The sequence below is a fragment of the Ammospiza caudacuta genome, chromosome Z, assembly GCF_027887145.1.
Source record: "Ammospiza caudacuta isolate bAmmCau1 chromosome Z, bAmmCau1.pri, whole genome shotgun sequence".
Classification (NCBI taxonomy): Eukaryota; Metazoa; Chordata; class Aves; order Passeriformes; family Passerellidae; genus Ammospiza; species Ammospiza caudacuta.
Window position 1 is genome coordinate 85,994,800 of NC_080632.1, and position 13,089 is coordinate 86,007,888.

Sequence of the window (13,089 nt, forward strand, 5' to 3'; positions counted from 1 at the left end):
TTAGCATCAAGTGACTTAAGTGCCCAGAAAAGTGAAACTGTCTAACTTTTTCATGGAAAACACACCTGTGAAGTGATTTGATACTTCTGTCACACACAATGAGCTTGCCCAGGCACCCCAGTGGGATTTCAGTGCAACATGAATCAAGAGCAGACTGCATTATACTTACAAACATAACCCTTGCTCTCGCACAGCAGTTGCTATGAATTAAGCTGGGAAAGTCAAAGGGGTAGAATGCAAGTTGTTCATCTAAATCTTTATACATATCAGAAGAGCAATTCAAGAAATACCCCAAGTTATTAAGCAAAAAGTGTTTTCATTAAACAATAACAATAATTACAGTAAATAAACTGGTCTTCAGACAACTTGCCTCCAAAGATAAAACTTCCCTTCAAAAGGGAGAATGGAGGCAGCTTGTACCATTTAAACTAGCAGATAAAACTGAAAATAATTAGATTACTGAAGTGTTGACCAAGGAAAAACTAGTCTTTTGGTATTTTTTCAAGTAAAAGCGTTGGCTCCAGCATGCTCCCCTCCCCAAGTATAGACAGGGTTATTAAATAAAAGCATAAGGCAGTGCTACAAACAAAGACCAGTGTTAAATATCATCAGAATGCACAAAACCAGGATCCTACATATCAATAAAAATTGTAACGAAATTGTGATTTCACAAAGCACATGATTCTATTATAAGCAAGCACCATATTAATCCTATACAGGTTTTAAATAATTTTAAAGAATCAAAAGCATGCAACTATTTTTCAGTCATTTGTTCACAGAAGGTCTGAGCATCCATTTAGTAATTTCCTAAGTGGCTGTAACAGTTTCAAACACAATAGCACTTACCTTGGTATTGTCACACATTTTGTATTGCAATTCTGAGTGGTAATTGCCTTCTCAAGCTCATCCAGCTGTCCTGTTTTCTTTAGCTTCTTGACCAAGCTTTTCACTGCTTTCTCACACCACTTCTCCTCCTGACCATTCTGCTCACCACCACCAGCCCCTGCAGTGCCACCAGCAGATTTTTTCCAGCCCAGAAGTCTCTTCACAACTGGTGGAGTGAATGGCAATATGGACATGACTTCCACCAGAGAGGACACTCAGCAAGCAATGAATTGGAGATTCCCACCTGATCCCTAAAAACACAAACCAAAACAAGAGACACGTTAGCACTGAGGTTTCACATTAATTAAACACCTGTCTGCCTCAGGACCTTTCACTGCGAAATTCCAAAGGACACTGCATCCCAAAAAAAACAACAAAAAAAAGATAAATAGCTCAGAAGTAGTCTGTATTGCAGTTAGGTACTTCATCAATAAAGATCAAGTTTGCTGCAGACTCTTCAACAGCTAACACAGACCAAGATTACTACTGGAATAGAAAATTTATTTTTTGTCAAGTCTTTCCTGACTAAAGCAAACTTCACCAAATACAGAGGTAACTTGAGTCTAGCTTTGTACCTAGGCTAGCTGGTTTAAGTAAATTATTAATATTTTCCCCAAATGACTGACAAATTGCATACATATATATGCACGTTCTGCCCATCTCCAAATTAATTTAGCAGATGAAATTGTGCTTGGAAGGTGATTTAGTCATTATAGCTGGAGAGAAACCTTACAACAGCCAGTCATTTCACAAACCTTTTCTCATTTTGTCATGTTTTAAATAACTACCAGGTTTTTTTACTTGGGGAGACACCAATTTCAAATTTCCCCTAAGTCTAGTAATAAGCCTAGTCCCCTCTAAAATTTAGTGGTCTACAGATAATAAATCCTCTCAAATGGCAGTCCTTAACATGAAGTCTTTTAAAATTCACTAAAGGAACAGTTAAAATCTTAGTTTGTAGGCATCAGGGTAGTAGAACTGTCTGTTTTCAATTTTAAAAGCCTTTCATTCAGTATAACTACCTGAGCAGGATATTAATATAAAATGAAATATTAAAAAGGATGCTGAAACTGGAGCTATGTTTAGCATTCACTGCAATATGCACTTCAAATAATTTAAAAGAGAAATGATAGCCACTTAGGAAAAAGCATCTTGCTTTTGCAGCTTCCATTAGGCTGGTTTTAGGCATTAAAATAAAATACCTGAAATCAACAGGCAGACACAGCTGTTAGAAATTGCTCAAGGACATTAATGGTCCTATGGATGGAAGCATAGCTTTGAAGTCAAAAATGATTCTATTTCCAGGCAAAAAATGGGTATTTGAACTCCAGAAAGCTCCCATATTCCCAAGCTGAGTAAGTTAGTTCAGTTGAAAATACCTTGTTTTAGCTAAAAGCTAACACTACCTTCAGGCTATTTGATGATTTGAGCTTTGAAGGCAGCTTATGTGCCTCTCCAACCTGTACAGGCACACTCCTCACATCTATCCCAAATATACCAACTTCATCTTACTGAAGTCTCCCACCTGCACAACAGCATGACCCGAGGTACTTCAGCCTACAGTATTCGTGGCTAATTTATGCCTTGTCACATTTTTGCACTTTCAGTGAGGGCCAAGTCAACAAATACTAGATTATATTCTACAGGTAATTTAAGTCATAACTTTGCAACTTCCACAAAACAGAACATTCAGTAGGCATGACATTTCAGATTCAAATAAATTACACCTCCATAAACCAGCTTCTCAGAGCACCCAAAAAATATGACAGAAGGTAGCAAAGTAGTTTTCTGGGGTCAGGGAGACAGAGGTGCTAATTAACAGGGTCCAAGATCAACACTGATAATTTTACGCAAGCCATTGAAAATACTCCATCCTAAACCACAGAATCACTGAGTATTTTGAGAAGAGACTGTTAAAAATCATCTTGTTGCACCTTCTGCCATGGGCAGGGACACCTTCCCCTATCCCAGGCTGCTCAGAGCTCCATCCAGCCTGACCTGCAACACTTCCAGGGACAGGGCAGCCACAACTTCTCTGAGCAACCTGTGCCAGGACCTAACCATCTCCAGAGGCAAGAATTTCCTCCTTATACCAAATCCAGACCAACCCTCTCTCAGTTTTAAACTACTGCACATTTTTTGTCTGTAGAGGCCCTGGTAAAAAGATAAAACATTCATTTTCACACAAGACTATAAAGAAATTATCTTCTTCCAGCAACATTAAATTATTACTGAATTGTCCCCAAAACTCCAACTCATGGTTTTGCTGAGCATTGCACTGGAGGCCTGGCTACAGCAAACAAGAAAAATAAAACTCAATAGACAACATTTTTTAATGAAACACTGACTCAGACACTCAAGGTATAGTATGAAAAGGAGTCAAGCCAACACAACAGCTTTTTGCCACAGGAAGCCCAGTTCTCCTTCCTTTCTGTGGTACCACCAGTGCTAATGCCCTTCCACAAAAATTCAGCTAGGTAAGAGCAAAAACCCATCAGTTTTCTGGGGGTTTTGCCAAGATAGTTCTCTTTTAAGCTAAAAAGCTGCTCACACATGGTACTGATGTACTACAAGTGATGTCAGATGAATTACAGGAGTGTGGAAAGAGACTTCCACTGCAGCACTAGTGTTGACTGCATAGCTGGAAATGTGCTTTAATTTAAGTCATTTATTTTGGTGACAAAGCCAAGTTAAGCAGCCTGATATGTTCTGAACCATTTGAGGGCCTTGCAGTGAGAGACATTAGACCCCTAATGAGTACACCAAGCAGCTCCAAAGATTAAACAGGCAGGCTTGCAGGGCCTCCACTGGTTGAAGAATCACACTCAGTTTCTAAAGCAGGGAGCAGCAGTCCCTGGGAGCTTTATAAAAATACTTCAGCCTCTGAGCAAGGCCAGCACTGGGTGCTTCAGAGGCACACACAAGAAATTCAGAAAGACTGAACAAAAGGAGACAATCCCTTTGGCTTTTAAGACTTTGTTTCAAAAGAGCAGCAATTGATGTATAATATCTAAATATTAAATTCAGTGCTGACAGATGTAGGCAATCAAGTACCACTATCATTGCTGATCCACACACCAATTCTTATCCTTATCTGAATACTTTCTGTTCTTTAGCTTCAAATTTGACACCTTTCAGTGCCACAGAATACTCCTTTGACTGTCAGCCTTATAAAACACAGACTTCAGAAAGGTCTCATTTACCACCAAGGCAGTAAATACCCTCTTTTGGAGCCTATTCTTCCAGGCCCTCCAAACAGTCTCAATGCATTTATCCAATTTTTCAGCTTTTAATACTCCCTGTGATGAGGTGCTCAATTTTGAAGTATTCTCTCCCCTAATAATGAAATAAAATTTTCTGTGTTCTCTGGTGGTTTGGTGTTTCTTTAATAAAGATTTGCCTTTCTCCTTCAAATACACATTGAGTAACTTAAATCCTGGAGCACAAAAGAATTTAGAAATTCCATATATTTCATTTTAACTTTCACATTATTTTGACATACTCGGAGGAAAATAAATTTTTTAAAAAATCTCTTTTTACATTTCCAAATGACAGTAAGCGCAGACCTAACTAGTCAGAAATTTCTAGATACTACATTTTATTTTATACAGTTGCCTTACAGATTGGGCTCATCCAGCTTCTGCAGAAGATGTCAGAAAGCAAAAACTGATATGTTACCTCCATGAAAATCAACTGCAAAAAACCCCAAAACACCAAGAGACACACTTAAAGAAGCCTTTCTAACAATGATTTTTTTGCAACTTTGCAGCTATTTAACAAAAACACAACATACATCACAGCTGCAGACTAGGAGTCTGGGAGGCTTAAACTAACTTCTTCCTTCTAGCTATTGTTTTGCCATGTCAGTGATTTGCCAGGAGTTATCAATAAGAATTTCAGTAAGTAAGTTATTCCAGTAGTGACCCTGTATCTTTCAAAGGGTGAGCAGAGAGAATGTGACACAAGTAGGACAGGGACTTCATTCAGCTTAATACTTCAGCCTATTGTGATGAGTACTCACATGGGAGTATTTCAACCAGCTTAATTTATGAAAAAAAGGCACTCTGCTCCAAGCCTAGAGAAGACAGTGCAAATTGCAAGGCACGAGTGGGCTGAATTATGAGCAATTTGGATAAAAGGAGATTTTGCAGTGAAAATGCAGCCATGGTGCATCCAGCCCAGTGCTACAATGGCTCCTAAGGTGGCAAAAGGACATGCTATTCAAGGAAAGCATGTGAACCTGTTTTCTGCAGTCCACTCTCCCCATAATCCTTCAGCAATTTAAACTGTTACAAAATTAAAGGCTACATCGCTACTTTCTCCCATCAGAAGCAATTTATGGACTTGCTGTCCCACAAATCCATCTAACCACCTTTTAAACATGCCTTCACAACCTCTTGTGGCAGACTGCACTAGTATTTAAGTGCTCACTGTTAGAAAAACTACTTCTAGTAATTTAATTCATTCCCTTCCTAGTTTCAGAAAGTCACTCTTGTTCTACCACTGAAAACTTTGCTGAAGAATGAAGAACTACTTGCATTCATCTGGCCTGCAAGCTTCACAACTCGGTACACGAGAATCACGTTCCTCCCTCAAATAAGAGGGCTCTCAGCCTCTCCTCACAAAGAAACTACCTGAACTCAGCTCACACAGTTTGGGATGTTCCCCTGGACAGAGACCAAGCCTGAAAGCTTTACTTCTTCCATTAAATTAATTTCAAGTACTTGAAGACACTGTATAAGGACTAATCCAAGGACCACAGAAAAATACTGTATCAGCCTAACGTTATCTTTGCATTTATTCATTTTGTCATATTATCCTAAAGCTCTCAACATTATAATTTAAATATAAAGCATAAGGATAGAAATTTACACCTCATGAGGAACTGGAGATAGAAGGCAGGGTGCACGTGTCTGCTGCAGAACATCTCTCAAACAAACATAAGGATCCCTAGACCTGCATTGATCATTCTAAATGTACCCACCCAGATGGTATCAGAAACACCTTGTTTACACCAATGGGTTTAGGAGTCACTGTTAAAGCTCATTTTTGACCAGAAAATCCCATTTCTATTCATCAATTATAACTTTTACCTTCAAATGGATACAGTAATAGAAGAAGCTTTGATCTTTTAAAGAACAATAATTGCATACACTGCCACTGCTGACACTTGCCTCTTGCTAGAAACATTCCTCTAGATTTTTGCATGGTACACATTCTTCATCCACTAAAAAAAAAAATAATAAAACATATTCTTCCCCCAAATGCACATAGAACACAATCTTTACCAATGCTGCAAGAAACATTTCCACATTGCTAAAATGGCCTCAGATTAACTACATGCTAAATATGTAACATCCCCTCTTACTTGAAGTGTTTTTTTGTGATTCCCTCGTAGTTTAGAGCCAACCTCCTCAAAAAACTGAGTACTCACAGCTTTTGCTTTTAAAAGGAGCTCAGATGTGCTTCACCATCACTGACTCTTTGCACCATGACCCCTTTGCTCCCTTCTGCTGAGGCCCAATGGCATGGCCCAAATTTGATCTTTATTTCCTTCCTGTGCACTACTTCCAATATCCACCACAAGACACCAAGATTCAGGGACTCTCTGGGCAACTGCAGAGAGATTTTCAGGATCCCTTCCCAAGCTCAACTGTAGTTGAACCAGTAGTACCAAGTCAGCATAAAACTTCCATTTCAGCCCTTTCCATCCCGGTCCATCTCCAGAATGTGCCTTCAAACTGCAGCTAGGGATACTCAAGGGAGTACTCATTGTTACCCAGAAAGGTACAAAAGTTCCTTTAGATTGATGGAACACAGAGAGCCATGTGCTGTTACTCCCTACAGATTAAAACTGGAAGAGCTACAAATTGCCTAACTTTGGTGGTATTTGTTTCATCTCTGCCCCCGCAGTATATCTCTCCTCCCTGATGCACACATGTTTCTATAGTTGGTCAAACAGTGTCATAGTTGGCAACTCCTAAAGTCAAAGTTTGAGTCATGTCTACTATTATTCCATTCTACTGTGGTTCTCTGGAACAAGTATTAAATATTAAGCCCATGATCCCAGCAATAACTAAGCACAAAAGATGAAGAAAACCTTAAGGGCAGCATACTAGCAGACTGAAATCTTCAAGGAAAATTTTCCTTTCCTGAGTGTCTGGAACATACTATAAACACACTGGTGCTACCAAAAATATCAAGTGATTTCTGGCTAATTTATTCTAAAGCCTTATGCAACATATTTCATATCAGTCTGCTTATTCATCTTAAACTTGAAATAAAGAAATCTGATCTCTCCTGGTTTTACTAGAAGTATTCTGGCTTAGAAGAATTTCATTTGCAAGAGCTCTTCTGAAATAAAGAAGACAGAAGTTAAGCTCCTGAGGAAAGAAGATCGAGGAAAATAATTTGTGGTATTTGAGAGAAAGTCTACAAGCTCATTTCCTCCCTATTTTAGTCCCATTTTTGGGATTTTTTAAAAGGCAATGTTTTTTTCATTAATCCTGGAATCTGGAAAAGATTCTTTATCAATTTCACCAAGCGCACAATGTGCACCTGAATTCAGTATGAACTTCAAACTAAAATCAAAGTCAATCTTTTACATTTGAGATAGAATACACTCTAGCTTAAATCACTCAGTGGAAAGGATAAGGGGCATCTATTGCCCTCACCACTCCTCAAAAAACTGCCTTTCAGGATTCCAGAAGGGCTAACTCTTTCATTTCCTACAAACAGACATCTGGTTTTGTGATACCCTTCTGAAGAACCACCACCAGAAAAAGTGATACAGTGCTCATTCCTACTGCTCATTCATTCACAGTCAGGTCAGAGCAGGGCAGTATTCCCTTACTGGGGTTTGGGTGTTAGGGTTTCTTTTGGGTTTTTGCCTTTGGAAGGGGAGTTCAGCCCCACTGAGCAATGCCCTCAGACTCCAGCTAAGGTTTTCAACAGTCAGCTCAGTAGGGGAGGCAGCTCTGGAGAGCTCCCATCCCAAGGAGCTCTGGCCAGCAAGATCAAGGTCCTGGTTCTGTTTTGATACAGGCTGATGAAGTTCAAGGCGTGACACTTGTGAGGGAAGGAGGGAGCAAAGGGATTTCCTCCTCTGGGCCAGCTTTAGAGTGAGAAATTGAAACATGCCTATACAGAGACTCAATTCACACATATTTTTAAGTTTACCACACTCTAGTATTGCAATGCATCTCGAAATTCTACATAACTATACTCATTGAAAACACAGTTACTCACCTATCATGACTGTGTATCTCACCCACTCCATGAAGTCTGTTTATGAATCAAATGAGAAAACTCAAATTTCTCATAGAGCTAAACAAGCATGATAATGATCTTAAAAAAGCTTGGGAAGCTGGATTTTTCTTCAATTACTATGGGCTACCTCAAATTGTAGCCAATGCAGTAATGAAAAGGTGTGTTGCTATTAAAAAATTAGCACTCCATCTAACACATGCACTCCTGGCACACTAAAATTGCCTGCAACAGGAGACATGAGAAGGAAGAGTTGCTAATTTTATTGACCTTTGATTAAACTATTGGAGGGCCCAATGTATTTTAGCAACTCTCTTAAAATTGCAGAAGAGGAAAACTTCCACAACTGTAACTGGCCAATCCACCTGTCTCTACAAAGATGCAAAATTCCTCCACTTAATCAATATTATGAACAACATCAGAGTAGTGCTTCTTGAAACTCAAAGGACATTAACAGCCCCAGAAAAGCTGTGACTAAGCACTCCAAAACATAGCAGTTTAAGCCCCTTTCACCTCATTAATTTTAACTAAAATTTTCCATGTGCAACAGGCAAGTGTCAGCTTCATTATTTTAGAAAATAAATACTCCTGGGCTAAATTTGACAGGAATATTCACAGAGCTGCTATCAGTTACCTAGGTACCTGTTTCAGTTTATAGCTTAGCAGCTCCTCCACTTTGTCAAAGCCCAAACAACTGCATTTAACAATTCGTTAATGCAAGTTCACTTTCAATAGGGGCCTAGTGCTCCTCAGACAAGCCAGCCCCCACCCCCTTGATAAGCAGGGTTCCATTATGTTATATATCTATCTGATGTTAATCTCCTCTTGCTCCAGCGTTTTAAACCAAGCTCGAGCCCCAGACTAAACTGATGGGAGACTCTGGAGCTCCCCTCTTGGGGTCTCTGCTTGGTCTTTCTTCACACTGTGGCTGTCAAACACATAATCAGAGTAAAAAGTCATCTGGAATGAAGGCTGCAATGTTTGCAATGGAGTTGCTGTTACTGGAAGTGGAGAGGAATGTTTAGGAAGGTTTTCTGCAGTGGCCAATTTCTTCTAGCCCAGAGAGTATTGAGCACAGGGCTGCCTGTACTCTCCATTCTATTACAAAAACCTAATCCCATCGCATGACCTGCAGCAATTCAGTTTAACAAATCAACAATTACAAATATTTTGGCAAAGTAAGCTTAGGTATTGTTTGCCTCTCGGCACAGTTCACAACCAGTTTATGGCTTTATGATAAAAGTCATTAAATCCAATCTGAAAAGCAGAATTTACAGCTCACTTAGCAAGTCAGGCCCATAAATGGATGCTTTCAATTATAGGGCATTTACATGCACAACCATTAAGGCAGCACTGAATACATTTGAAAACTCTGGAATACGTTTTATAATAATTAAAACTTTGCGTACTGTTCTTTATACAAACAAAACTTAGGAATTTGCTTCAGTCTCAAGCAGAGCTCAGATTCATTGTTGCCCAGAACATACTACAAAGCCTGTTCTCCCAGTACTTTTGTGAGAAAGGGATTAGAGAGATGGAAACAAGGTTTGTTTTTTAAAGTTGTCCTCAGTAGCAGGGAGGTTTTTTTGAGCTCCAATAAACTCAATTATATCAACTGGTGCTCAAGACTTCTGAGAGATCAAGTGGAACAGGAAGATGGAGGAGGAGAGCCTTTCATTTGGCGATTCACTGTGCAATTCCAGGGTATTTGATTTTGTTGGTCAATCTAGCTGCTGGGTGGAAGGAAACAAGAGAACAGTTCAGAGACCAAATCTTGAACCTCATTTTTTCAATTGCTTCAATTGTCCTGTTTCTTTCATTGTTAAACAAAACCTCAGGAAAGCTGATGAATTCTTCTCCAAGGTTCTATCATGCACATCCAGCCTCTTCAATCAAAAAAATGGATCTTCAAACACTTACACTCCTTTTGTTGACTGTGTATCTGACCCACACAACTGCAGAACAACAACCAGCTGCCAGGTTACTCTTTTCAACACCCCAAGATGCTGCTCAACATATGCTCAGACTCATCTTCAAGTGGAAACCACTTTAAACAAGAACCTCCCCTTCCACTTCTTCAAGGCATTTGTAACTAATGTTATCTTTCATCACGACAGTGCTAAGCAAAGGGGGGAAGGGACTTCACAGACACCTCCTTTACCCACCCTCTCATCCCCCCCGAATTCACCGGAGCTTGTAAACGTTAGAAGTTTGAAAGCTGTGCCTCAGAAGGAGCACACAAACAGCCCGCTCACGCACCGACACCTCGACAAAGCATGAGAAAATCTAAACAAGCAACCTCGCTCTGCTGGCCCCTCACCTCAGCCAGAGGGTGTTTCTTTTTCCAGCCTGGAGAACAGAGCAGCGCTAATCAGTCCCTCGGTGCAGAGGCCAGCCCCCACAGCAGCAATGCCATGAATCAGTTCGGAAGTATAGCTCTCCAGGCTAAGACAGAGCACTCGAGAAGAGACAAACCTGCTGTTACCTGCGGTCTCCTAACAAGTTGTTATTACAAACCTCTCACTACCAATGGAATCTAAACCCTTTACACCCCTGGACTGTGACAGCATGAGCTCCACACACAACATACACAGGCTGCAGGTTTTTGGAGACACTTGTTTTGGCAAGCCCAGTAAACAAACTTTTTCTTAATGCTATCCCACTCACAAGCATTTGAAAAGAGCACAACACACGTGTTGGGTTTTTCTCAGTCATAAACTGTGATGGATGACCAAAGAGACACAAGACCAGCCTGTAGCCTGAATCCCAGCTGTTCAACAGCTCTCCACAATCATCACAAGGGCTCTTCACTCATTCACAAGCTTTTTTCCATTCTTTTATTTCCCCAGAGTGAACAGTAAAAGACCACGCTGCATTGCACTTCTCTTCCCTTCCACTCTCCACAAAATGTAAAAAAAACAAAACAAAAAACCCTACAAACAACTCTGCAGCAACAACACCAACCTCTTGCCCTTATCACGACAGAGCTTCCTCCGTGCACTTATCGAGACAGATGAGACATTACGAGGTTGTGTTTGTTTACAAACAACACCCGGGGATGGAGCTGCCACAGCTCCTCTGGGCAGCCCGTGTCAGCACCTCACCACTCTCACAGGGAGGAATTTCTCCCCAGTATCCCACCTACCCCTGCCCTCTGACAACACACAGGTCGCTGCAGCATTAAAGGCGTGAATTAAACCAGTGAATAAAATCTCGAGTCCTGCCTCACGTGGGCTGTGTGTATTTTACACCCGCGGCTCTGCAGACAAGGAGAGGGGACAGACAAAAGGGTGAGGCGAGGCCTCGCCATCCCAAACACAAACTCCTAGCTCCAAACACAACCCCTCACCCCACACCGCTCCTAACTTTCCCCTCCATAACTCCACGGAGTTTCGCACACTTAACCCTGACTGCACGTCCAGGAGGCACAGAGGGGTGTCCTGAGCAGCGCTAAGAGCTGGACGCGATGATCCTCGCGGGTCCCTTCCAGCTCGGGATATTCTGCGGACCCCTGCAAGGAAAACACACCGGGCACGGAGGGAGGGAGCGGGGGAGAGAGGGAGCGGCACAACTTCTTTATTCCTCCCTCCCCTCACCCACACACACACACACACACACACACACACACACACACAAACGGGCGGCACAGCGCGGCCCTCCCACCACAGCCCGGGGGTAATGTCGGCGGGAGCGGGATAACCAAGCCGGGGTCCCACCACAACAAAAAGGGCGAGGGCGTAGGGAGGCACCCCCGGCCCCGCCGGGACCAGGCCCGGACGGTTCCTCACGGCCCGCACAACGCCAGCGGAGCGACCCTGCCCATGGGGCAGGACCCCGGGCCCGGCACCCACCAGCACCTACCGGGAGCCACCAGGATCCGCCGAGAGCCACAGCTCCTTCCCCTCCTTCTTCCTCCTCTCCCCTTCCTTATCCTCCTCCGTCTCCCCGAGTGCTGTGCGGCCGCCGCCTCTTCCCTCAGCGTTACCTCCTCTGAGGACCCGCCCCCCGAGCCGCCCCGCCCCCGCCGCTGGGCGGGGAGGCCGCCCATTGGCCTCATTTATCTTTTCTTTAAAGAGCCGCACTACTATTGGTCCAAGGGTCTGATTGGCAGACAGAATGACCAATGGAGTGCCCTCAGCGTTAAAAAAAAAAAGACAAGGGAAGGGGAGGGGAAGAAACAGGCGTGAGGCGAAGGGAGGCGGGTCGAGGTCGCAGCGCTCATTGGTTGGCTCTGCTGTCAATCACAGCGCGCGCGCCCGCCGCGGGAGGCTGATCGGCGCGCGCCGGAGGTTTGGATGAGCTGCAGCAGCGTGGCCGCAGTGCGGCACCCCCGCTCCGTATTCTTCCGCGGCGGGCACGCTGGGAGCGGAGAAAGAGTGCATGGATTCCCGGCGGGAATTGCCACTGGACTCCGGCTGGGGTCTGCACGGGTGGGCTGTGGCACCTGGCTTCTTCCTGCAATAGTGCGATACCACGACCAAGGCAGCGACCGCCCCTCTGTGCCGGCGCTGCTGAGGCACCTGCGGTGCTGGGGACAGCTCTGGGCCCTCGGCACAAGAGAGACACCGAGGGGCTGGAGCGTGTCCAGGGCAGGGAACGGAGCTGGGAAGGGGCTGGAGCCCCAGGAGAGGCTGAGGGAGCTGGGCAGGGGCTGAGCCTGGAGCAAAGGAGGCTCAGGGGGCCCTTGTGGCTCTGCACAGCTCCTGACAGGAGGGGACAGCCGGGGGGGTCGGGCTGTGCTCCCGGGAACAGGGACAGGAGCAGAGGGAACGGCCTCAGGTGAAGTTGAGGTTGGATATTGGGAAAATTCCTTCATGGAAAGGGCTGTCCAGCCCTGGCACAAGTTGCCCAGGGCAGTGGTGGAGTCTCCATCCCTGTGGGGATTTAAAAACCGTGTGGATGTGGCACTTGGGGACATGGGTCAGTGGTGGCCTTGGC

At 43.4% G+C, this 13,089-nt stretch overlaps 1 protein-coding gene across 3 annotated transcripts in view; it reads right to left on the minus strand.

Moving 5' to 3' along the window:
• SMAD2 (SMAD family member 2) overlaps nucleotides 1-12,121 on the minus strand; it is a 50,058-nt gene extending 37,937 nt beyond the window's left edge. For all 3 annotated transcript variants that reach the window (XM_058824180.1, XM_058824179.1, XM_058824178.1), the window contains exons 1-2: nucleotides 12,013-12,121; nucleotides 847-1,136 (exon numbers count right to left, since the gene is read on the minus strand). In XM_058824180.1, coding sequence (XP_058680163.1) covers nucleotides 847-1,079 — 233 coding nt within the window. In that variant the 5' untranslated portion in view covers nucleotides 1,080-1,136; nucleotides 12,013-12,121. The remainder of the gene's footprint in view (nucleotides 1-846; nucleotides 1,137-12,012) is intronic.
• Between the last annotated feature and the right edge of the window lie 968 nt (nucleotides 12,122-13,089).